The sequence below is a fragment of the Pseudopipra pipra genome, chromosome 21 (assembly GCF_036250125.1).
Source record: "Pseudopipra pipra isolate bDixPip1 chromosome 21, bDixPip1.hap1, whole genome shotgun sequence".
Lineage (NCBI taxonomy): Eukaryota > Metazoa > Chordata > Aves > Passeriformes > Pipridae > Pseudopipra > Pseudopipra pipra.
In genome coordinates this window covers 2,918,173-2,944,439 of record NC_087569.1, presented here as the reverse complement: position 1 = coordinate 2,944,439, position 26,267 = coordinate 2,918,173, and the positions used below count along the sequence as shown (strand labels likewise).

General features: G+C 52.0%; 1 protein-coding gene across 11 annotated transcripts in view; it reads right to left on the bottom strand.

Moving 5' to 3' along the window:
* Nucleotides 1–26,267, bottom strand: part of TSPOAP1 (TSPO associated protein 1) — a 62,711-nt gene that overhangs the window by 29,298 nt on the left and 7,146 nt on the right. For all 11 annotated transcript variants that reach the window (XM_064677659.1, XM_064677648.1, XM_064677650.1 and 8 more), the window contains exons 2-12: nt 20,643–20,750; nt 19,040–19,168; nt 16,724–16,900; nt 13,271–13,525; nt 9,852–9,959; nt 8,924–9,007; nt 7,489–7,578; nt 6,565–6,687; nt 6,092–6,196; nt 5,300–5,350; nt 275–458 (exon numbers count right to left, since the gene is read on the bottom strand). In XM_064677659.1, the coding sequence (XP_064533729.1) occupies nt 275–458; nt 5,300–5,350; nt 6,092–6,196; nt 6,565–6,687; nt 7,489–7,578; nt 8,924–9,007; nt 9,852–9,959; nt 13,271–13,525; nt 16,724–16,900; nt 19,040–19,168; nt 20,643–20,750 (1,414 nt within the window). The remainder of the gene's footprint in view (nt 1–274; nt 459–5,299; nt 5,351–6,091; nt 6,197–6,564; nt 6,688–7,488; nt 7,579–8,923; nt 9,008–9,851; nt 9,960–13,270; nt 13,526–16,723; nt 16,901–19,039; nt 19,169–20,642; nt 20,751–26,267) is intronic.

Below are 26,267 nucleotides of genomic sequence, written 5' to 3'. Positions count from 1 at the left end.
ATCAGCCATTAGTCAGAGCCACAGGCAGGATCCAGGATCAGCAACGAGCAGCACAAGTCTCTACAAATGTGCCTCATTTAAGACACTGGACACTCTGGCCAGAGAAATGCCAAATTCTCTTTATGACTACAAAACAAACCAGAAGTGTTGACAACAGAGAGAGATGGAGATCCCAAAATTTAACTAAACGTTCGCGTTATTTCCTTCACCCCCTCCCATTTCTAGGAACATCAACTCATTTGTGAAAACACTCCCAGGCATGTCCAGCACTCACCCTTCTCCCAGGGGGGCTGTGGGGTGGAGCTGCACAGAGCAAGGGGCAGCTCTGAAGTCACCAGAGTGGAGGTGAGAAGGTCGATTTTTCCCGTTTGGAGCCGGAATTGTTGGAGCTCCTGGGACAGGAGGCTGAACTGCTCTGTCTGACTGCGACACTGATCTTCCAGATCCTTCACCCGGGCCTGGCAGGAGAGACACGGGATGAGGCACAAACCCACAGCAAACCCACCAGTGAGGCTCCAAACAGCCTTTGCTGCGTCTTTCCAGTGGGTCCCAGACTTCAAAGGATGCTTTTAAATGCCCTGCCCAGAAACAGGATTGGGGAACTGGCAGCTCCACAGCTTTAGTACCTTTGAAAACCTGAAGCTCTTCATCTATGAGGGGACTGACTGCAAGCTCTGCTAGGAATTATCCCTGAAAAGCTGGGTTTGAACTTCAATACCCTGTCCCAGCCCTGCACAAGACCAGATGTGATAAGTCACAGATAAATAAGCCTTGAAAAGAAAAGATTGGAGCATTTCTTGGAGGATTAAAGTCACATCACCCAGAGGAATTGCTCTTCCAGTGTTCTATCTCATCCATACTTGCAGAGGCTCCAGCAAACTCCCAAAACTTTACCCTGCCCTCCCCACCATTCTGGGCAGGACTCCTGATTGTCCCTGCAGATTTTGGCTCCTCCAGGCAGCAGGAAGGGCAGAGATCACCCTGGCCTGTGTTGCAGAACATTCCTTTGATGTGGAAGCCCACACACTTTCCCACCAGGTCCCACAAGGAGGAATTGCTCCAGGAAAATTCATGCTGAGGCCCAGAAAGCTACATCTCAACAAGATGAGATGCAGGGGAAATCTCTGGAGAGGGAAGGACACATTCCTACCATTTGTATTTTCTCAGATTCTCCTCCTACCGTCTCTAGAACTTCCCCTTATAAACCATTGCTGAGTCCTGGCTGTCCTTACACATCCCCACATTCTCCCAGTGGTAGGTACATGAATTCCCAGGACATTGCAACTGCTCCTTTCCCTCTTCTCACTCTTTTTTGTAGGTAAGATGCTCCATAACAGACGACTGCACTGCGCTCCTCAAAATCTTCCGTTCTACGAAACGCGTTTGAAGTGCTTTGCTTTTCTCTCCTTCCAACTCAAAAAATAAATCATGCCTTGAAATATTATGTGAGGCAGAAAGCCTGGTGTTTAGGCAGCTCTAAAAATAACACACCTGACCTGGAAAAAGCTTTGGAGCCACTTCCTATTCATGGGGGTGCCTGAATTTTTATTTCCCAGTTTTTTTTTTTTTAATTCCAGTTTATCTCTGTTTCCCTTCACGACTCCCTGGGTGCTCTCAGGCTTTAAGGAAAGTCTCTGAACTGAAATCAGATGCCACAAGTAACTTCCTGAAGTGCCCATGTTCTCCACTTGCTCAGAGTCAACTCCTTGTTTACTAAATCCCATTGCACAGGATTCCTCTGCAATCCTGAGGGTTTGCATTTAGATTTTTCACATAAATGCTTCTCTCCTACACATCTTAATAAAGAAAAGAGACCATCAACAGGAAGAACAGTTGCACTGGATCAAAGTAAGGCTTCCTCAAGTCCAATATCCATCCCTGATCCCACCTTGGGACACAGCCCACAAGAACACAGAGAGGGATTTCCACTGCAGGACCAGAAAGGGATTTCCTGCCTTCTCAGGAGCCATGAGCCAGCAGATGCATCTGGATATTGTGTTTAACAGCATCACAACAGTACCTTGTCCTGTTAATTTATTAATCACACTTTAAATCCATTTACAGTGGTGGCCAAGCCAATAGTCCAGATAATTCAGTTTAATTCCAAGATCCCTAATTAGTCAGGTGTCTGTTAGATCTGTTATTCAAAATAACATACAAACATCTCTTAAGTCCTACTGCCACATCATACACAGTGTATACTTCTAGCAGGCTACTTGCAGGGAATCACAGCTGGGAAGAGCAGGTTTCCAGGGCAGTGCTGGGAGAAATGGGGATAAGGAAGAGGGAAATAAGGCCAGGAGCTTCAGGGAACCAGCAGGAATCAAGCCCCAGACACAGAAAAGACAGGAGACTGCTGTGTCCATGCCCAACCCAAAATAGGGAGAAAGAGGAGCCTCACACAACTGGGCCTGGGCAGTGGGATTTCCAGAAGAGGCTGCAAGAGCAGGAGCAGAGCTTGGTGGGCTCAGTTTAGCCACTGATTCAGGAACTGAGATTTTCCACAGCCAACCACCACCAGCTCAACCCTGCCCTCTGAGACTCCCTCCTTCTTGGCTGCTCTACTCCACTTCTCCAGATGATGTTTTCCCTCCACATGTCCCTCGTTACCTTTCTCCGTATCTTCTGCTCTGTATTTTTGAGATGAGAGAATCTCCACTTTGCTCAAGGGGAACTCTGGAGCTGTGCAGTCCAAACTCCTGCTCCAGGCAGGGCTGATGCCAAAGGGATTAGAGGAACAGCCATAATTCCACAACAATGTGGGTGCAGCTTCTACAGGACGTGGGCACACCCCACTAATGTCCTTCTCCAAAAGCTCCCAACACTTCACTTGCTTTTTTGACCAGAACTGTGGCTGATTTTTTATTTTAAAGTCCCCCTACCTCCAACCCTGCACCTCCTGCTCCAACAGGGAATTCCAAGCCCACCACTGGGCATGTCTAGTCATGGCTGCCTCTCCTCCCACGTGCCTTTGCACAGGCAGTGTTACCTGGGATTTAATGTCCCTGTCACTCACAAGATCTCTGTCAGATCTGAAGCTGTTCAAGCAGTTTTCCACCAGCAACAAACCCCACCACTTCCACAGAAGCCTTCTTTCCAAATCACCAGCTAGCACAGCTCCCACACACCGGAATTTCGTTAGTTCCTACCTCTCCTGGGAAAACTATCATCCACAATCCCTGCTTCCCATCTTCCATCCAATTACAAAGCCAGCAGGGCCTGTCTTCTTCTCCACAGCACTCACTTGCAATGGTGTCACCACTGCTTTTGGGTTCTGAAGGAAACACTTCACTCTTGGACTGCAAAGTAGTTCCCAAAAGACATTTAAATGCACGTGACACGTGGAGAAGGAGCACAGCTGGGCAATTCTAAAAATCTGCAAGTGCCAAAAAAATTAAGCTCCTAATTCTAATTGGTCAAGGAAGCAAAGCATTTAAAGAGAAAAGCAGCTGCTCCATCAAACTCATGGTGGGAGCTCCTTTAATCACATTTATTTCTTGGCAGTGACACTCTTGCAATCTTTTCCAGAGTATAGCTAAAACAAGAATTATCAAGCAACTGTCAAAGTCAGGACAGAGGGAAAAATGTCCCATTTGACAGGATTATAGCAGTACCTGCATGCAATCCAAGGTACTCTGGGAGCAAGAAGAAAAGCAAAAAGAGATGTCAAACCACATCAGCAGTTACACTACCCCAAAACCAACACTCTCCAAACACAACCCAGCCCTCAGTCTCAATAGGACTGTTTTCTCACAACATCCAGTGTCTGCCTTGTTCCATACTGAGATTCCCACCTCATTCTTATCAAACAAAAGCCAAATCCCACATACCAAATGCACAAATAAGAGAACCAGGCCCTTTCTGAGGGAGATGGAGATCCCAAAATCATCATGTGCTTTGAGTTCAATGACTCTGCTAAATTTCAACAGACTGCACTCATCCTTCATTAACATCCCATCCAAAAGCAATCCAAACACATGGGAAAATGAAACCACACAGCACAGGCACTCCACACCCCCTAATTCTGCCCTGCACGGACGTTCTGGGATGACAACAATTAAAGTACTTTAAATGAATGTTGCTGCACATTAAACTAGCTTTTAATGACAATTTCTCTTTCTTTGGTCTGCTTTATAAAATTCAAGGCCAGATTGGACAGGGCTTAGAGCAACCTGGTGTAGTGGAAGGTGGGTGGAACTGGATGAACTTTCAAGGGGATAACACATAATGTCACAGCCCCATGATACTCACCCAGCCTGCAACTATTTCAATCCCATTTAGCACTCTTGGGTTCTACAGCTCAGACACAGGCCAGGCTCCCTCCAAAGCTGATGCTATTTGCAGCCATGGAGCAATCTCCTCCATCAAGGACAATCCCCATCCCAATCAACAACCCTGGGCTCCCAACAGCCCCAGAGCTGCACAGGGAGTTCAGCCTGTCCCCTCTGACTGTAAGTCACCACTGCAGCAGGAGATGCCACTGTCTGGGTGGACAGTGAGGCCTTCTGCTCCTCTTGGCTGTTTTAGTGCTCAGAAAACCTCTGAGAGAGCACAGGATGCTCCACTTCCCATCACACACAACCCTCTGGCAGTCACTAAATCTCCACATCAAGTTCCAGCACTTGGTGCCTTGGCTTTGCAGCTCCAGGAATCCACAGCCTAGTTTTTCTCCAAAGTCATCCTGACTGACACCAAGCCAATGCCAAGCAAACCCAAAGCAGTGCCCAGCACATCTGCCAGGCTGCACTGTCACACTGTCAGCAGAGTGTGTTCCATGTGGATGTCAGAGTAAATAGGACAAGGGAGTTGCCTCAAGCTCCCTCACTCAGGCAAAGGCCACATTTCTCCTGGTTTTCCCTAATAAAAAGCATAAAGTGCAACTTTGTGTGTGCATCATTGTGTGTGCAAACACACACACACAGACAAGAGAAATTTCAAGTCCCAGGGACACAAATATTCTTCCTCTCTTTACATGATCCTGGACAATGGAGGAGGTAGATCTGAGGTTAATTATTTAATGCATCCCTGAAAGAGTTTTTGAGCAAACTCTGAATGAAGAAATCTGTGTGAGGGCTGAGCAGGCCAGGATTTAATCCCTCAAAACTCTGACCCCAGATATTACTCTGCCAGCACCACTGATACTTGTTCTCAGCAGTGACACATTGCATCTGATCAAGACATTACAGCATTTTGCTCAAGAACCAACAAAACCCATCAAAGGCATCAAGAAAACTGGTAATAAGAACAAAAGGTACCAAAATTTGCAGCCACTAGTCCCTCTTGTTTCCTTCTGCCTTACCTCTAGAAGCTGTACTGCTCCTTCATGTTCCCTTCTTGCCTCTGCCTGTGCCTAAGGAGAAATAAGAAAGGGAGAAAATAAGAAAGGAACCCACCTGAGCTCACTTCTGTCTTCCCACCTCATAGCCCTTCGTAGGTTGGAGGACAAGTCTGATGAGGAGCAGCTGAGGGAGCTGGGGGGGCTCAGCCTGGGGAAAAGGAGGCTCAGGGGGGACCTTCTGGCTCTGCAACCCCCTGACAGGAGGGGGAAGCCGGGGGGGGGTCGGGCTCTGCTCCCAGGGAACAAGGGACAGGAGGAGAGGGAACGGCCTCCAGCTGTGCCAGGGGAGGGTCAGGTTGGATATTGGGAAAATTTCTTCACTGAAAGGTTAGTCAGGCCCTGGCACAGCTGCCCAGGGCAGTGGTGGAGTCCCTGTCCCTGGAGAGATTTAACAGATGTGTGGATGTGGCACTTGGGGACATGGGTTAGTGGTGGCCTTGGCAGTGCTGGGGGATGGTTGGAGTTGATGACCTTAGGGGGCCCTCTCCAACCTTAATGATTCCATGATTCTATGATTTAAAGTCTGAAAGCACCTCTGGGCTTTGGACAAACAGCAGGGAGAGGTCAGAACTGATGTCCCTGAGCAAAGCCCTTCACTGTGCTCAGGTACCAGAGCACTCAGACACTGCCCTGGTTTACTTCATCCTGTAAACTCACACACACCTCCTCCGTGCACTGCTTATCCAAGGAAACATATCCATCGTTTCCCAGGGATTCAGAGGGTAAAATGTCCACCTCCCACCCCCCACACACCTGCTGCAGCCGCCGGACCTCCTCCTGCTTCTCCTGCAGGACTAGCAGGGCTTCCCTGTGCTCCACTTCCAGCTGCTGCCTGCGCTCGGCCACATTTCTCATGTGCTGCAGAACAAGGCACAGACAGGGACACTGCTGAAATCCTGTGTCCCACCAGCAGCCAGGAGCCAACCATGGCCTGGACTTCATGTCATCATTGCACAGGAGGAAGTACAGAACTCTCACCACTTGCCAGAGCAACACAGAGACAATCATCAAAGCGACGGCCACCTTATTTCCCTTCCCACCCAAATCCCTGAAGCAGCCTTTCCAAACCTCTTCCCACTTTGGAAAGCCACATTCTAGGATCCTGCAGAAGCACAATTCCCAACAGAAGCACAGAGACAAGGGAATGGTGAAAAAAGGCAAGGAGACAACATGTGCCATCCAAAAGCAGCACTGTCTGGACAGTCCCCTGTGTGGATCCCACTGACCTTCAGCACCTGCTCTAGATTCTCCAGCTTGGTTTGGAGTCCTTGGTTCGTCTGAATCACTGAATCCCGTTCCTTGGTCACCAAAACAACCTGCAGTTTCAGGTCAGCATTCTCAGATTCAACCTGGAGAGAAGGATTTGCAGTTTTAGCACAAGCAGCCAGAGGCGTTCCTTGTATTTTTTGATTTGATTTGATTGAGGACAATTTGTTTCTGTGTCTCAATATTTGCAGACCTGCTTTCTACTGGCAATGATACCAAAATGATGAACCTCCTCTCCCTCTGGTTTTTATTAATTAATTAATTAATTAATTATTATTCATAAATAACATTTATCAGGCCTCAGTGTGTAACACTTTATTTGCACACACTGTTTCTCTCACTAGAATCATCTCCCCTCCCCATTTACAAGGAGGAAGGAACTGGGAGAGGAACAGGCTACATAATGAAGAGATAAAAGAAAGCACAAAGGTTTAAAAGCATTTTTCATCCTACATGGTAGAATTAAACACAAAGAACAGGACAGAAAATTCAGCAGCCTGCTGAGATCATCTTTACCCTCTTCACTTACTACAGGGAATTCCAGCCACATATTTTAGTTCCAGGGGGCACTATGGCCTGATGACTATTACCAATGCAGATTACAAAGGCAAACATTTCTACTTACAACAGTTATTAAACAGTTATTTAATATTAAATATAATAATCAGCCTTATGCATGGTGGCAAATTGACACAGGGGAGTGACAAGTGACTTTCCAAGTCCTGTGCATTATACTTGTCCAGAGAAGGAGCTGGGAACAGAAACCCAGATCAGCACAAAACCATTTCTCAGCTGGCAACTTGAAAACTTGGCACACCAGCAAGTTCTTCCCAGCAAAATTTTGCAGGAGCCAATGCTCCACCTGACCAAGATGCTGCTTTTACCTGTCCTGCCCATCCAGCCCTCTCGTTCAGCTGCAAGTTCTCCTCGGCCAGTCGTGCATTTTCACTCTGCACCTCCTGCAGCTGGATCTCCTGTCCAGAAAGAGTGGGAATTACTACACCAAGGCCCTCAAACTCCCCCAAATTATTCTGCAGAGCAGCTCCACTGCTCCTGTTTCCTGGTGCAGGATGTTGGTGGGAGGGGGAGGCACTGCTCTAACAGCCCTCTGTGCCAGATGATGGAGTTGGAACTGGATGACCTTTAAAGTCCCTTCCAACCCAAACCACTCTATGATCTCTCAAGTTTCTTCTCTTCTTCTCTTAACCTCAAAGCCCAGAATCAGAAAGAGATTTCCTTGACTAGCTCCCAGCTCCAGTGTCACATTGTTTACAAGCTGCTGCCTAGAACTCCATCTCCACCCACAGCAATTCAGGTTTCACTGCTGGTTCGAGATCAGAGTCTTCTTGACAAATATCATCAGTTAAGGAAGGAAAATTATCTGGGAAAATGATGCTAAAGAGAGCACTAGACTGCAAAGTCCAGAGTTTCAAATGGCTGACTCTGAAAGCAGGATTCAGTCTGGAGCTAAGAGCATGAGCCTGCTATCCCTGAATTAGAGAATGCTGCCCCTGAGCACAGGCCGTGGGCACACGGAGGGACACTGGATTGGTCAGGTCAGTCCATCTGCAACAACTTTGCACAGCACTAAAGGACCTTAATTGTTGCATAATCACATGACACACACACACACTTCCCCATTCCAAGGTTTTGCATATCATCAAATATTTTCTGGCTGTTCCAGGAGCTAATTCCCTGTGCACACAGGCTGAGTCCTGGTACTTCAAGGTGAGTCGGTCCCTTCTTGACCCTCAGAAGTGACTGTCTACCAACATACAAAGACAAACTCATTCCTTAAACAACCCACAGACATCAAACATCTATTCAGAAGGTCAGCACCCCTGGGGGAAGCCATACACTGTCAGCCCCTAATGCCACCAGAGCTGCTCAGCAGAGCAACAATAGAAGGGAGAAATCCAGGTGCTTTGCTAAGACCAGGAAAACCTCCCTGGAATTAAACAGAGGCAAGATTTCTGCCAACAGATATGAAACACAGGAAAAGGACTGTGGGTTTGTGCAATGACCATCCTGAGGTGCAGAAATCTTTCAATATTTGTCTGGAGTGCCTGTGAAAATGCTAATTATCTCCCCAAGCTATCAAAGGCCATGGAATTTCACCCAGTGATTTATGTGGCTGCACTCAACCCACAGGTAACTGAAAGACTAAATAAACAAGCCCAAAATTTGTGACACTGTCCAAATAACCAGAAAGATGGTGATTCATTACTAAGATGAGCTGGAGAATCCAAGAGAGACACACAACAACCCAGCTCCTCTTCTTCCATCACGCTCACAACAGCAGGCAACAAGAACACTTACTAGTTCTTTGCATCTTTTATGCTTTTTCCTCACTTCATGCTCAAGGTTTTCACATTTTTTGCGCTTTTTCTTGAGTTCAAATTCCTGCAGGAAACAAGCAGAAGTAGATCAGCAAGTGCACACTCTTACAATGCATAGGAAATTCAAGGCCAGCCTCTCAGACCCAGTGCTGCATTATCTGATTTTCTCATAAAAATCTCTTTGTGACAAACTTGAACAATGTAGAAACCAAGGGAGATTTTTTTTTTTAAGTGTAGGAAAACTAAAAAACTTTTTAAGTGAAACAACTATTTCTCTCTTCCTCAAGCCTTTAATCTTCTGGAAACAGTCCTGTTTCCCACTTGCACAGATTGCTCCTATTTGGAGAGAGCAGTATGGAGACAGGATGGGGGGGACAAAAAGACAGAGCTGTGCAAAATTCTCAGCTTTAAACATCAGCTGTGCTATTTCAGCCCCTATTCTCACCCAAATGACACCTAACAGAGCACAGACATCCTCTGCTTATGTACCTTTACCTGCAGCTACTCCTGCAGCTACCTCTTGGCTCCTCAGATAGACAAGAGCTGCTAAACCTCCCTGTGAACTGTCATAATTTGCTGGAAAAATTCCCAAGGGACATATTTCTCATCCACATCTGTCCCCAGTTCAAATAAGACCAAACCAAACACAGCACAGAACCCACTGGCATGTTTTCCTCTCATTTTAGTGTGACATATTCCCCTGCCAGCCCAGCACCTGGAGCTGCCACCCAGCAACACTCTCCATGCAGATGGCCTGTGTTTTCCCACTGATTCCCCAAGCTTCCCACTTCTGCCAGAGCAGCTGCACCTAAAAAGACTTCAGTCCCTAAAATCTCTATCTGGGTGGAAAACCCAAGAAAAATAAAAAAGTGTAGCATTCCTTCCCCCAAACCAAGTTCACAACTCACCAGCTGCTGGATCTGTTTTCTGGTCTCTTGGCCTGTTATTGCATTTTTGGGAGGGAAATTTTCATGTCCTTCAGAGGCAGGTCCCAGTGGTTGCACACCTGGTTCCACCTGGAAAGCAGAAGAGATGCCAGAGAGCTCAGGGACAGGCAGGATTGCAGGGCACACTCCTGGCAGTGCCACCTGGGAGAGCAACACTCCCCATGAGACTCCTGATCTCTGAGCTGCACCACTGGGCATGGGGAAAGCTGGACACTGTGCCAGGGATCTCTGTGCCACCAGAAACCTGTGCTGGGAGTCTCCTGGAGCCCAGTGCCAACCAGTCCACCTTGACTGAACCACCCCCATGCAACAGTGGCCTCCAGGAAGCTCTCAGATCCCAGCTCCCATTTGTGCCTGATGAGAGGCAGCAGCCACACCTTTAGTGACCCTGCCAAAGCAATACAGAGATGGTCAGATGGGAGAGCACAGCCCTCAAAGGGCAGGAATCAGAGAAGATGTCAGAATCTAAAGGCAGGGAAGAGCAAACACTACCAAGAAACAGTGTCCCACCTCAGCTGGCAGCTGAGAAGGACTGAAAGGGCAGCAGTTGCATGGATTATGTGCCATCACCAAAACAAATGAAAGGAAACAATTTTCTGTACACAGTTGTACACAAGTTTCTAACAAAATGCCTTTTCATTTGGGCTACAGACAAGCAAACCTTTAATCCTCTGAATTTTCCCTCTCCGCTGGTATTTGACTGGACATTGTCTGCCCAGAGTAATCCCTGACAGCAGAGCAAGGCCAGAGACACACAGAAGAAAGAGGGTTTGATAATGCTTTAAACATTCAAAGTTATTTTTGCTAAACAGATTTTAGGGACAGAGCTAAGGATCTCTCTCAAACTGAACTGCCTGTAAGAACAACTGTAGAAGCCAACAAAATACACAGTAACAAATCACCAAGATCAGATAATTAACCAAGATTAGATTAATAACACCCAAGAGTTCAAAGAACCCCCTCTGGCATGAACCGAATCTCTCGCTTCAGCAGGAACTGAATCAATACGTGCAGAGTGTCACTTCTCCAACACTGCCTTAATACAAATTAACTGGAAGGTGGCAAATGCCAAGTTTTAAGAGTATTCCAGAGTTTCAAGCATATTCCAGTGGGCAAATGTGGAAAGATAGACCACTGCATTCGACACCTGTTCTGGGCAAATGGATAGAAATCGCAACTAAGATAAGGCAGGTGCTTAAAATAACTCAAACTAACTTATACTGGGGACAAAGACACATTCACAAATCTATACAGAGTTCTTCTGACAAAAACACAGCAAGCAAAGGGTGCGGGAGATCCAGCAGGAACCTGCTTGGGTGCTCAGAACACCTTCACACCTTCAGCTGCGGTGCTTTAACAGGTTTTGGCAGACACTGAGACACCACAGGGTGAGGGGGGAAGGCTTTTTCCTCGGGTAAATATCTAATAAAAATGAAAGGACTAAAAAAAGGAGGGAGCAGGAACTGTGCTCTCCAAGCACCGATGCAGCAGAGACAAACAGCGACGAGGGCCTCGTGACACTGAGAGATTAGAGAGACAAGTGATGGTTTAATAGAGCCCCAGTGCTCAGACAAAAAGGCAAAGAGATCTATTGGGGAAGGGAGAGAAAACTTCATTATGTCACCGTATAAATCAACGCCAGAGCCCGGGATAGCGCTGCATTTGTCCTCCCCAGCACAAAACCGGCAGGGGAAACGCACAAAGGAACGGAGACAAAGATGCTAGCACTGAATAATGGGAGAGGCTGGAAAGAAACAAAAAAAAATGGCTGAAGGAGAAGGGGGTTATAAATCCACGGGTGACTCGGAATGGACGAGCGAGGAATGAATGTACTCAACACATCTGCCGCGAGGGCCCGGGGGGGCAACGAACGGGAGCAGCTGGTGCAGCCTGGGGGGAACACGCGTATCCCGAACCCACAGGGGACACGGGGGGGAACCAGGGGAACCCGCAGGAGCAAAACCCCGAGGAGCCGCCCGGGGGCTGCGGGGGCACAGCGGGACCCGCGGCCCGGCCCCGCAGAGGCCCCGGCGGGCCCTGCCCGGGGGCGGCTCGGCCCCGAGGCGGCACCGCCGCTCCCCGGAGGGGCCCCGGACCCGCCCGGCCCGGCCCCGGCGGAGCCCCCGCGGGGCAGCCCCGGCCCCACACACACACCCGGCCCCACACACACCCACACCCCCCTTGGCCCGGCCCGGCCCCGGCCCGGCCTTACCTGGCGGCTGCGCGGCCGCGGCGGAGGCGGCGCCCTGAGGCGGCCCCGGATCTGCGGGGCTGAACCACTGCGGGCGGAGGGGCCGCGCACGGCCGGGCAGGGCCGGGCAGGGCAGGGCAGGGCCGGGCAGCGGGACCGGCGGGCCTGGGCTGAGCCCCGGCGGCAGCACAACACGGGGGTTCTGCCCTTCTGTGTCACCGCTCCGGTGAGACCCCCCTGGAGCTGCCTCCAGCTCTGGGGCGAGCTGGAGCGAGTCCAGAGGAGGCCACGGAGATGCTCCAAGGGCTGGAGCCCCTCTGCTCTGGAGCCAGGCTGGGAGAGCTGGGGGGGTTCACCTGGAGAAGAGAAGGCTCCAGGGAGAGCTGAGAGCCCCTTCCAGGGCCTAAAGGGGCTCCAGGAGAGCTGGAGAGGGACTGGGGACAAGGGATGGAGGGACAGGACAAGGGGGAATGGCTTCCCACTGCCAGAGGGCAGGGTTAGGGCTCAGGTAGGGACCTCCTGGAGCAACAGGAATACACAAAAGGCGGGAACAAGCATTGGGAGGGGAAATGGGTGGACAGTGATAGGACAAGGGGGAATGGCTTCCCACTGCTGGAGGGCACAGTTAGATGGGATAGTGGGAAGGAATTGTTGGCTGTGAGGGTGGTGAGGCCCTGGCACAGGTTGGGCAGAGAAGCTGTGGCTGCCCCGTCCCTGGAAGTGTCCAAGGCCAGGTTGGATGCAGTCTTCCACCACCTGGTCTAGTGGAAGCTGTCCCTGCCCATGGCAGGGGTGGAATGAGATGAGCTTTATGGTCCCTTCCGACCCAAACCATTCCACGATTCTATGAAAGAGAAGCATTGCTCAGTTTCCTAGGCTGGAAAAAGTAGCGTGGGAGCTCCGAAAAGGAGCAGGACTGAGCCCCTGGCATGGTTCAGTGTCCCTACCATGGTTCAGTGTCCCTACCATGGTTCAGTGTCCCTACCATGTGCTGCCAGGAGCACCTATGTCCCTCCTCACTCTCTGAGACCTGGCACTGGAATTAGTCCCTTTGGAAACCAGCACAGCACCGATGTGCAGCGGACGCAAACCACAACCCTCGCCTCCTCCAAGTGAAACTCCCTAAGAACAGCAATTAATTGAGCAATTAAACATCAAAACCTTCCGATGTCTGACCCACTTGTCTCACCTCCCTGCGAGCTCTCCCTCCCAGCGCCGGGTCTCCCAAGGAGGCCTCCTTTGGCAGAGGTGAACCTTTGCTGCCGGTGTTCGGTCCCAGGCGTGGGGCAGTGCTCGGCCTGGCACTGCCTGGGCTCATTTTGGGGGGACGCAGACACTCCTTGAAATTCTTGAGGGCAATCTGCCTCTGCAGCCTCAACACCTCCCGCTGGGACTCCCGCAGCAGGCGGTCGAACTCGATGACGTTGAGGCAGCGAGGGTCGTCCTGCAGGAAAACAAACCCGGTGTCGTGTCACTGACAGGCTCCAAAAGCTGGGACGGGTCACATTTAACACACACACTCCAAAAGAGGAGAGGCTGGTGGAACCCAGCTACTGTGGCACACACAGATTGCTGATTCCTGGGTCTCCAAAGCCTCAAAGCTCACTTTGCGTCCTTTATGCAAATACATTTTTCCTCCTGAAGATAAACCCCAGCCTGTAATGGTCCTGTAATGCTCCTGCAGCTCTCCCGGCACGAAGGGCTTTGCCAAGCGTGTGCCATCTCAGCACATGCCAGCAGGGAGCGTGGCAGGATAATGTCACGTCGTGTCCCAGCCAAAGCAGAGCTGCTTCCCCTCCTTGACGTGGGTGGGTGCTGGCAAGCGCTGCAGCCCCAGCGGTGGTGAGGGCTTTGAGTGGCTGCAAGAACGAAGAACATCTGGGATTTGGTCAGTTCTCCCTCAGGATAATGTTTGGTTGTCAAACTATTTGATTTCTCTCCTTGTCAGAGACAGTGATAGGCCCCTATCTTTAGCACAAGGGGTCACTCCCATCCGGACCCAAACCCAGCAGCTTTTGAAGGAAACCAGCCCAATCTGATTCTCACAAAACTGGTGAGAATATGTCACCAGCTTGTTTCGTTCTTCAAAGGTTTTCAGATTTCTGGAGGCTGAAGAAACACGTACCTGCATGTCCACATGTACAACAGCGGGTTATGAAAACCTGTCTTTACAAATCTGCTGCTGGAGGAGACATTGCTCATTCCCCTGGAAAGCTCCTAAGCCGGTGAATTCAAAGCAGAATTGGTATCCAGGACAAATTTAATCTTTTTCCCTGTTCGCTTCTTATTCCCTCTAAAAATAGCATATGCTTTAAAAATACAATTTGAGGAGAAAAACGTGGTTACTCTCATGGTGCAAGGGGGGAAACTGAGGCACCATTAAAGGGAACTGATTATAGATTCAAGAAGTGAGCAGCTGGGCCTCCTCTGTGCCAGCCCCCTGTTCAGGCTCTCAGGGTAGTAGTTCTTTAAGCAAAATTGGCTGTGGCTGTGTATAAAATCTCCCTTCCCCCACCAAAAATAGGCAGCTATTCCCAACTGAGCCTCCGGAGCCTGGGGGAACAAGGGAGGAGGAAAAGAGCTCAGCCCTCCCCTCAGTTTCTATTATACCCATCCCCTGCAGCTGCCTCACTGCTCCCCCCCATCCCATGCTTCCAAGAAACCATCCTGCAAGAAATTGCAGCCTGGATTTACCCAGAGCTGGGGTTTGGTTGGAAGCCACTCATCAGAGTGTGATCTCAGGAAATCATTTTATCCCATCCTAAGAGCCCTGGCTTTGCCAAAACAAGGCCAGTGTTTGTCCTGCCACTGCAGGGAACTGAGTGGATCCATTTCACAGCTACTGAAAAATTAGTGCTGATTTAAATACCCGAGATTAAAACTGATTTGGTTACAAACTCTGAGTATGCCCATCATATCTCTGCATAAAACCCCCTTCATTGGCCTAATGCATTTTGCATGCTGCAGACAGATTAGGGGAATTTGGAATTTTAACTAGCTGGAAATTAAAATTTAATGAGCTTGCTTGGGAGAAAAATGGGGAAAACAAGATCAGAAAGAATGATCTCCTCTCTTGCTCTCTTTTCTGTGGATTCCCTGCTCGTACATTGGTGTCCCCGGTCCCTGGTGCCGTGGCAGTGACAGGGGTTGTCTCTCCTTTGGGGCAGGGTGGTCACCAGGTCACCCACGCCCTAGTGGCTGAATTTGTCACCCCCGAGGGTGGCACCCACATGTATTTCCCTGGCCAGTACTGAATCCTGCTCACCTGCTTTTGTCCCATTCCTCCACAATTTGTCACTCCCCTGTCCCTGGCAGGGTCAGGTTGCCCAGCACACTCTGCTTGGAATATGAGTGGGCTTTGGAAAGGGTCTGCTCCCCTTCCTGCAGGGGCCTGCAGTGAGAACTCAAGGGATGAGAAGGAAGTTTCTTCTTGCTGACACCATAGGGCACAGTCAGACCTGATAAGTTTGTCCTGTGGTTTAATGCCAGGAAGGATCAATGGAGCAGCTCAGTACAAACACCAAATACACCCAGTTGCTCTTATCCCCACTAGATCCACATTAGGGCAAGACTGAGAATCCACCTTCGAACCTGTAGTTAAAATGAACATATGGGGAGCTCAGGAACAACAGTAAAGCTTCTTTCAGCAAGGAAGTATTTGTCACCTAAATATCATGTAAGTGGGGCAGGTAGAAATGCAAGAGTTCACTCAGCTCAGCTGGGGGCAGGGATGTAGGGTGGCACTTGGCCACATTTGCTTTAGCAAAACAGGGGGAAAACAGCGGGACCCCCAGCATTCCTGAGCTGCTCAGGAGAGTCTGAACTGACCTAAACTGAAACTGTCCAGCTTGTGAACAACAAGTGTAGCTGATCTGCCCAAAACTTTATCCCCTTGAGTGGGAACCATCTCCCCCAGCTTCAGCTGCCTGCAGAGGCTGCTTTCAGAGCTGTCACAGAGAAGTGCTTTGGAGGAGCAACACACATGACCAGTTTTAAAGTTCTGTCTCAGGATGAGCTGAATTATCCCTTTTATCCCACTGTTTATATCTGCATGGCCTGTGCTGGTGCTGAAGGGAAGGCAGATCACCAGCCCAGGTGCAGACACAGCACTGGGGATGGTTTCATGAACACCCAGCCCTGGCTGGTGGTTTGTGGCCTCGGTCACAGTCATCCCAGGACCCACTGAGTTATCACCAGTCTCGTGGTGGCTGTGAGTGCTCAGAAAGCTGCAGCTCAAGATGTGGGATCTAGGCTGGTTCTTGAGAATGTGCTGGTTGGCTTCCCAAAGAAACGCTTTAAAAGGAGGCCCTGCTGCTACATCTTGGTTGAAGCTCAGCCCTGTGAAAAATCTGTGTATCTGTGGCTTTTCAGGGGTTTCCAGGGGAAGGGTTTTAGTTGCTGCTGAAAATGAATTCACAGAGGGACAACTGGGATGCCCCCAACAGCCTGTTAGAGGGGTCCAGACACTGTCTCTGCCACACACTCCCCCAGTGTCCCCATTCAACTCACACATCAAATCCTGTCTGTTTTCAGCCTGCACTGGGGATTAATTGCCCTCACACCATTCCTGGAGCCTGGTTTCCATCACTGCTGTTGCACAGCTTGTCCCAGCCCCTGAGTGATGTCCCGGCAAGTGTCTCACCTTCCCTGCCGAGAGTTTAGCCTGCAGCTCCCGGCATTCCTGCTGCAGAGCTTCAATCTGCTTGTCTTTGGCCAGGAGGGCACTGGCTTGCTCTGTCAGGTCCTTGGCACGCTGGCGGGCAAAGGCTTTCTTACACAGCTCCAGGCTGGAGCCCTTCAGAGCCACTGGAGCAGTGACCTACACAGAGAGCAGTGGGGAGAAAGGTGTGTTGGTGCTCCTCAACCACCACCCCACCACCCCTTGGTGCTCCTCAACCACCACCCCACCACCCCTTGGTGCTCCTTAACCACCACCCCACCACCCCTTGGTGCTCCTTAACCACCACCCCACCACCCCTTGGTGCTCCTTAACCACCACCCCACCACCCCTTGGTGTTCATCAGCCACCACCCCGTCACTCCTGGGTGTTCAGTCACCACCACCAATCACCCAACAGCCTGGCCCCAAAGGACAGACAAGCAGTGGAGGAGGAAGGGCTGGATGGAGAAGTGGGTCAGAGAAGAGGTGGGAAGGAGAAGGTGGCTCAGCAGGTGGGCTCAGTGGGTACGGCCAGAACAGGGGCTGCAGGCAGGGCAACGGTGTGGGGGGAAGAGAGAAAACAAGGATGAGGGCAGAAAAACAGGAGAAGATAAAAGAGAAGAGGAGGAGAGGATGGCAGGAAAGATGGGAATGGGATAAAGGACAGAGGAGGTCAAACCAAGAAGAGAAATGGAGAATCTGTGGGTTTCTAGGCAGCAGGAAAGAGCTTCAGCATGGTTGGGTGGAGGACAGAGGGAAATGGAGAGGCAAGAGAGAGCCCAGCAAGGACCAGCACAGCCAGGGAAGGACTGGGAGATGTTCAGCAGAAGAAGCAGGTCAGGTTCACATGCTCCCTGTGAGGGAGGGAAGAGCAGGGGTGGGGGTGACAGGGCTTCAGGGGGAGCAGGCTAGTCAGGGACAGGTTCTGCCTGCCCAGCAGGAGCTGAGGCTGCCTGGCACAGTGTCCCTGGGATTCCCCCATCCCTGGGGTGGGCTCTCCCACTGGGTATCAGCACCACAGAGCTGGATAAAGGGGCAGCTCACACCCCCTGCTCATCCCAACCCTCTGGGCAGTGAGGACACCTCCAGTCCCTGACTTTATCCAACCCTTCCTCTCCCTGCCCAACTATTGTCATCTGCACAAAGCCTCACAATCTGGGGAGGGGGGACTCTCCCCTGCCTGATCAGGATTTGCATCTTCTGTGCAAACTTCTCCTCCCCAGCTCTTCCTGAGCATCTCACTCACGTGCAGAAGCTCCATGGGACCTGTGCACCAGGCACTGAAGGCAACCACTGCCAGATTAACCCCAGCTCCTCAGGGCCCCTCTGCTCCTGCCTCCAGCCCACCCTCCACCAGCCTCAGCCATCCGAGCACTTGGACACCTTGGCCAGCACAGGAGCCCAGCAGGTTCTCCCAGGGCTCCCACAGGCCTTACACTGTCACCACCCCAAAGTTTCACTGGGGAAACAAATAAACCAGTATTTGTATAGGTGCTGGGGGGGGCTGCAGAGCTGTTGGGTGTATATCAAATGGTTTCTCTTAACATAGTGTCTGACAAGTCCATCTGTTGCCCTGCAAGTACCAAAACCCCGTGACAGACGGGCCGTGCGGTGCCTGGGGACAGAGAGCCAGGAAAACCCCCTACCTTCCCTCCAACACAGCTTTCACTTCCTCCTTTCTGTCCTAGAGGGCTCGAATTCCCCATCACAATCCCTGCTTTCCTTCCAACAGAAGGAAGGTTTTGCCTTCCTCCCCTGCAATCCCCCTTTAGGAACTTGTGCCCAAGATCCCACACCCTACAGGCATCTCCTGCTGCTCCTTCAAGGTGTCAAACACTACAGGCTTCACAACAAGCTGCTGTTAGGTTGGAGAAAGCAAAACCCCTGTGGCTTGTGCAGCCCTGTGAGCGAGGTGTGGATGGGGCAGAGCTGTCTCTCACCCCTTCCTGTTTTGCTTCACCGCACTCCTTTTCTTATTCAAATCCTTCCTGTTTCTTTCTGGTGAAGTCAGATGAATTATTTTCATGACTTCAGAGAAAGCCACGTTAATTAACCTAAAGTATCACCTTATGGGGAGAAACCAAGCAGGAGGAAATTCCTCAAACCAGCTCCCTGAGCAGGAGCAGAGCAGCTGGCGATGGCTGGGTTTGGTGATTCTTGCAAAGCATGTTTGCTGGAGGTTTAAGAAAAAGGGAAAGAAAAGGCCTTTCTAGCTCGATGCAAGTGGCAAACAGAAGGTCCTGGTGGTGAGGTGCTGTCCCAGCTCAGCTCCCCAGCCAGGGCAGGTCCCAGCACCCACCACTTTGAGGTTTGCCTCCTGCAGTTTCCGGGCTCTCTCCTCCAGGCGCTTGGCGATCACCGCCAGCTCCGCGTTCTTCCTCTTCAGGTGCTTCACCTTCTCCTCCGTCTGGGGGAAGCAGCTCCTGCGCTGCAGAACAGAAAAAGAAGCTGGAGGTGAAGCCCCTGATCAAGAGCCAATGTCCCTGGTCCTGCTCGACCTGTTCTAGAACTACCCAAACCATCAAACACCAGCCTCTGCTGTTGTTGCCTCTCCAGTCACTGAAATTGTGGTTTTCCTGCTATTTTTGTTAATGTGACCTCTTGCTCCCTATGAGATCCCCAGACCATCCCACGTGGTCGCTCTCCATCCACAACCTGCTCGTTGCAGGCTCTGCCAGCACTCAACATGTCTCCAGCATCAGTGTATCCTGGCCACCCACCCTTTGGGGCTTTCTCCTCCAAAGTCTTCCCAGTTTATTTCCCCAGGTTTACAGGACTCAGCACATCCCTGTGGATTTGTACTGCACCACCAGGACAAGCTTATCCGTGTCTTTTCTCTCCTGACACCAAAGCACGAGCTTCGGAGGAAGCGACAAAGGACTTTATGATATTTGCAAAGCAAATTTCCTTTTTCTCCCTATTGATTCTGTTCGCTCTTAATCCCCTTTTATTTGTTATCTGTCCGTTCCAATGAGCCGCCTCTTGCCGACGGCTCCTTCTCCCAAGGTCGGGCCCAGATGTGTTGTGCTGTCTTTTCACATCAGCAGAAATGTCAGGTCAGCTGAGGCTCACGATTATTTCCCTCCCTACCCCTGTGAGACCCCACCAAGGGCGGCTCAGCTGGAAGGCTGAGGCTGGTTTTTGAGAGAGTACAATTTGATGAGAGCTCACATGCTCGTGCTTCGCTAAAACCCAGAGGTCTGATAAGGGGTAACCCCGGGGTGCAGGCCACGTGGAATTTAGGCTTTTAGTGTAAGAAATTTATCTACAATATGCATTTTGAATGTGGTGATAGAAATCTGAAATGCTGAGCAATCAAATTTGCAGGGGCCCGGGGTGGCTGCATCCCCACACTGCGGGGCTGGGCAAGGGGTGATGCTCTCCAGGGAGGATTCAGGAGGGGAATATCCCCTCTTTGTGCTTCCTGATGGGCCTGGAGAGCCAGGGATGGGGGAGCAGGGCATAACAGGGCAGAAGGCTGCTGTGGCAGCCTGGCTTGGTGTTGGGTGCCGGGGTGCAGCTGGGGAGGATCGGGGTGCTGAGCTCCCACAGGAGCAGGGGGCAGTGCTGCACTGTCACGCCGAGACCAGGCCGAGTGAATCAGTGTTTCTGCTTTTCACAGAATCAAATATAGTTAAAGAGGAAATAAGGGCAACTTCCCCTCCCCTGCCTGGCTCTGCTCTGCAGCTCGAGGAAGGGGTCCAGCTCAAGCTGATGGGTGCAGTGTGATGGCACCCAGAGCACCCAGACCCCCTATCCCCTCTGGCCCTGCCCAGATGATCCCGTGTGCGGCATCTCTTGGAATTGGCAGCAGACAGCAGCTCGCCCTGGCCAGGACTCCCTCCCTGTGGAGCATCCCGTGCCAGCACCCAGCCAGGGTGCAGGATGTGCCCTCTGCTCACCAGCAGGCTGTTCTCCTCGGCCAGGCTGGAGCAGCGGTGCCGCAGGTCCTCCAGGGCACTCAGGAGCTTCGTGTTCTGGCTCACGAGGAAGCCGTAGTCAGCCCCGCTCTGCAAAACAGCACAGGAGAGGCACAGCAGGGCTTCACCTGCCCAGGAAGGGGTCCTGCAGGTCCTCAGGGCTTCACCTGCCCAGGAAGGGGTCCTGCAGGTCCTCAGGGCTTCACCTGCCCAGGAAGGGGTCCTGCAGCACCTCACAGCTTCACCTGCCCAAGGCACAGACCACAGGTCCTGCAGGTCTGCAGGGCTTCACCTGCCTGAGGCACAGACTACAGGTCCTGTTGAACCTTAGAGCTTCACCTGCCAAGGGCAGGGGCAGAGGGCTCCCAGCCTCATGCCCAGCCCAGCCCAGCTGCGTGGGGGGCTGGCAGGGTCGGGGTGCAGGCAGCAAAGGGGCACGGTGGGATTTGGGGGCTGATTTCAGGAGATGAGGGGCTACATGTCCTCTGGGGGACAACTGGCCTTTGAGGCCAGGCTTCATCCCCTGTGGGTGACATTTGCCATCTCCATGCATTCAACTTCCACGCAGGGAAAAAGCCCAGACCCTCCTGGAATCCTCAGCCGTGGCACCATCCAAACTGGCTCAGTGAAACCCTGGCAGGAGCTGGGGGCAGAGCACAGCCCCTGACACTCCAACACGTGGCTGCTCCCCACGGCTCAGGGACCCCGTGGCCTCCAGCAGCACGTGGGTTTTGGAGGTGACCAGACCTCCTCACCCACTTTCCCATCCCAGCTCTCCTGCTGGAGCCCACCCAGGAGCCAGCCCCAGCTCTGCCCTCTCCGTGTCAGCTCCGGAAGAAGGCGACACGACGGATTTTTTTTGCAAAACACCAACTCCGTTTTGTCACATCAAAAGCAGCAGCAGCAACAGCTCTGCTGGGAGCTGTATATATAGTTCTGTGGTTACTGCTTCCTGCCCAGAGCAGCTCAGCACAGGCTCCCAGGCAGGATTTCTGTGCGTTAGCAAAGCTCAGAGCAGAGCTGTTGCCTCACAGCTGCCATATGGCAGCAGCACCCCGTGTGTGTCTCGGCAAGATCCAGCCAGATGTTTTCCCAGCAGCCAGGCAGGTCTTGCAGGACGTGCTCCCAGTGCCCAACAAGACTCTGCTGAAGGGCCATGACCTCCCCAGTGCACAGAGGCTGTGAGGGAAACATCCCCAAAAAATGTTGCCCAAGCTTTCTGAGGAGCAAGAAATCAGACAGGGACCCAGCTCTAGGAAGTCTGAGGCTGGGTAAAATTCATGATGCTCTTGGAAAATACTATATTTTGGTTTCTCAATCATGTCCATTGGATAAACATAGCAGGAGACCAGTTCCACAAAGTCCACCCCCAATCCCTTGGCCTGTGGCTCTCCCAACCTCCCACACCCATATGGAAATGCCTTGGCAAAGCAGGGAGGGAAAAGTCAACTGAAGGAGGCTGAAAACAAAAACAAACCCTCAGAAGATGACACCCAGCCCTCCCCATCAGCCTCAGATGGTATCCCCAGGTCCCACCAACCCCCTGAGACACCAGGATGTGACGTGCCATGAGCAGAGTGGTTTGCAGGCAGAGGCTGTTGGCACAGTGGTTTGTAGGTGTCCATGCTGCAGAAATCCCAGAGTCTGAGAAAGCTGGAGTGAAATGTCCCATGGAGAGAGACTGTACTCCTCTACACATGTGGGATTTTTCTCCCCTGGGCACAGAGGTGCCATTACTGCCACCATTCCTGGGGACATCACACCTCCAACAACTCGGGGCTGTTCTCAGAGGTTGTCAGGGTAGGCCCAGGAACCAAGGAGCTTCCCAAACCTCAGCATTCTGGGAATGCCAAGAAGTTCCCCTGGGAGCCCTGTGCACAGCTCTGCCCAGCACCAGATCCTGCAGCATCAATCCCATCCCTGCAGCTTTACAGGGACAGTGAGGTGTCCCAGGGAGCAATTCCCCAATCACCAGCTCCAGGAACATCAAAGCACTTCTTCAGGCTGGGAATCCATGCAGGGGACACTGCTGGTGCTAAAGGGGGGACAGAGCAGGGTGGGTGCCTGGGGAAGGGGGGTCCCACCAGCATCTCCCGTGCCGTGTGTGGCAGTGCCTTGGGCTCGTTCCCTGCTGCCATCCCAGAGCCAAGCAGGCAGCCCCTGGGAAGAAGTCAAAGGGCATTATTTCCACCTCCTTGCCCCTGCCAAGAGGCCTCAAAATTCATGTCTGTGGTTGCTTGCACTGAGCCAGGGTGAGCACACTGAGCCAGTGGCCTCTGTGCCTGGGATGGGAGCTGGAGAGCTTTCCTGGAGGAGCTGATGTGCTCCTGCCTCTCCCCAGCAGGCAGCCAGGACCTCTGACATCAGCAGCACAGAGCTTCTGCAGAGGACAATCAGCATGGCAGGGGGGTCTTTGGGGGACCTACATCCAAATTTCTGCATTTAAACCCCCATTTCTGTAGCCATAAAACACCTTCATCTGGGCAGGACCCAAAGGCTCACAAGTACTCACCCCCCCCCTGCCAGGCTGTCCCCAGGTCAGCCCAGGTTTCGTGTCACGACTCCAGAGCCCATGACATGGCAAAGGCTGGGATGTGCTTTCCCATTCCCCAGGCAGCAGGGCAGTGTGGCTGTGTGCTCCAGGCTGGGGCCAGGCACTCGGCCAAGCCTCCCCCTGCCAGCACGTCCCTCTGTGGCCACAGATCCTTGGGGCTCTGCCCAGAGAGGCACGAGGGGCATCTGCAGCGAGAAGACGTGGAGGCAGGAGCTCCTTTCTGTGCCAGGATGTCTGTCCCACACGGGGACCTCAGCGCCCGGGAAAGCTCTGCCAAACCTCCCCCTGGGCTCTGAGCCGGTGCTGTTGTGTCAGCTGAGCCCTCCTCCCAGAGCCTGCAACCCAGGGGCTGTCTAGACGTCATCCCACGCTCATTAAACATTCATTTCCCATAATGAAATGGCTTTTAATTTCCGAACTGCTCCGCTGTTCCTCAAGGATCCCGCTCCGCACGGCGCAGCCGCGCTCGGGGCTCCCGCGGCGCCTTTCCCGGGGAGCTGGAGGAGATGGTTAGGGAGGAGAGGCAAGAGGCTCCCCCCAGAGTGACTCAGCCCGATGAAGTGTCCGAAGTGTCAGCAGGAGCCGAAATCCAAGCACATCCCTCGGTCAGGGAGGTTTCAGTGAGCAGAGGCCGAGCTGACACCACGGGGAGGGTCTCCAGGCAGCCACGTCCCCCAGGTCAGGAATATTCCCAGCCACTAAAAAAATGAACCTGAGTGACGTGTTCTTTGGCCACGGGGAAAGTTTCTGCAGGAGCAGAGCAGCAGGGAATGCTGAGGAAGGAGAGCAGCAGGCACATGGCTTTGAAGCCTCTGTTACACGGGAATTGGCAACATCTGTCGCCTCTTTTGGCAGGTAGAGCCCAAAATACAGTTTTTCCAGGATGCGTGAGAACAGCAAACAAAGAGAAGCCCTCAGCATGTCAGCTGCGAGAGAACTGCTGCTTTTTCACCTGAAAGCTTCAAAAGGCAACGCAGAGCTGCAGCAGCTTTTGCAGGGAGAGGTGCCCAGCCAGGCTGCTAAATGGGTCACGCAGGCAAAATCCCTCTGGAGCAGCCAGAATCCAGCACAGTCCTGAAAGTCCTGCAGCAAACTTGCAGGAGGCCGTTGGGGGACAGTAAATCACACGTGGTGAGGACGACAGGAGCTGCCTGAACCTGGCTCTGCAATGCGGCTTGGGCACAGCCTGGCACAGCCCAGCCCCAGGGGCTTCCCCCTGCCAGCCCTGGGGAACTGCCAAAGCCTAAAGCCAGCCTTGCTTTAAAATCCCTGTGGAGAGCCAGACAGGGAGGGTGGCCCTGTGAGCGGGAGGTCTCAGGTGGCCTTTGGAAAGAGGCGGGCTCGTGGCTGAATTTTAAACCATGCCCAGTTTGAAGGTGTGTAAACCACACACAGTTTGAAGGGGAATAAACCACACACAATTTGAAGAGGAATAAACCACATACAGCTTGAAGAGGAATAAACCACACATAATTTCAGGATGTCCCTGCAGTGACTTCCCCATCTGCAACCCTGGATTTGCTTTGCAAAAGCCTTCTCTGAACACCAACCCCCACTCTGCAGACACCTTCCCAGGTGAAGTTATCCCGGCTCTCCTGCTATCCTGGCTATATTAAATCCACCACGTCTCCTTCATTTGAAATCATTGTCACCAAGCCTCCGCCGTGTCAAAGCCCTTTAGCAGCTCGTTCCACCTGACTCTGGTAATTAGCTCCCTTAACTTCTCAATCCTCCCCGCTTGGAAATGAAAGGCTGTCATTGCCAATCCATTTGCTCCTCTTCCAGCCCGTTTCAAGGGAATCGGCCACCTCACAGAACAAAGTTATTTTCCATAGGCTGCTCCTCTGCAGTGCCCTCACTGCCTGGCAAAAGCAAGACAAAAATAGCATCACCTCCTGTTGGGTCAGTGAGCAGAGCCAACCCCGCCGCCGGCACAGCGAGGGGCAGGACCATCCCTGCTGAGGGAAAAGGGACAGTGCTGTCAGAGGTATGGGAGAAGGAAGAGCCATCCCTGGGATGAGGCCGTGGTTATCCTGCCGCTCCCCTGCCTTGCAGCCCGTGTCCCACTGCGCTCGTTCTCCTCCCTCCCTGAACTTTGCGCCAGTTCCCGGTTTCAGACACAAACATCTCCCTTCTGCCGTTGGCTTCGGGGCACTTCCCCACAGCCCCGCGTGTTGGCAGCTCCCCTTTCCATCAGTCAGCACTTTTTCCTGCTGCCCATCCCTCTCCCAGCCTACTACTTGCCCTTATTTCCGTGATTTCCTCATTTATCTGATTTTTATCACCCCGTGTCACAAATTCACGGAAGAAAAAATACATCCAAGGCTATTAACTTCAAAAATCCTGCCTCCGGCGTGGGGAGTGCTGGAGCCACGAATTGGAAGATATTGAGGGGAATATTCAGGGGAACAGTTGCTGTATATTTGCTGTTCTTTACATTCCCCCAGGCTTTCTCTCCTGCACACCCTCTGACCACTGCCAGCTCTTCATATGCTCCTCACAGGGCCTTTAAAATGAGATGCAGCTAAAATTGGGGTCTCACAAATTCAGGTCCTCTCTCTCTTTAAACCCTCTGTGGACGTACCATTATCAGTCCCAGGAAAACAAACCCAGCTATTCCAGGAGAAGGAAAATCTGCTCAGTGCCCTGATGGCCCTGGCTCGCTGTCCTTTGATGAGCTCAGCTTCTCCAGCCTCCCCAACCAGGGAGAAATTAATGTTCCTGCAAAACTGAGGCAGGGAGGAATGTGAGTGGAAAATAAGCTCTCCAGGCAGAGGATCAGCTCTCCAAAATCCAAGGCTGCAGCCAGGTCCAGGATGCAGTGCAGCACAATTCCTCACCTTTACCAGCAAATCCAAGAGACAGGAGGATTTGCAAGGAGATGAGAGAAAATGACACTGAAATTCCTCCCAGCTGCTGGGAAGGTGGCTCTGAACCGCTCCTGAGGTGCTGCACACGTGATTCTTCATCCCTCACAGCCAGAGAGAAATCAGGGCAGGCAGTTGTGAGGAATGGAGGGCTTGGAGAAACCCAGGGATGGAGCCAGTGGGAAA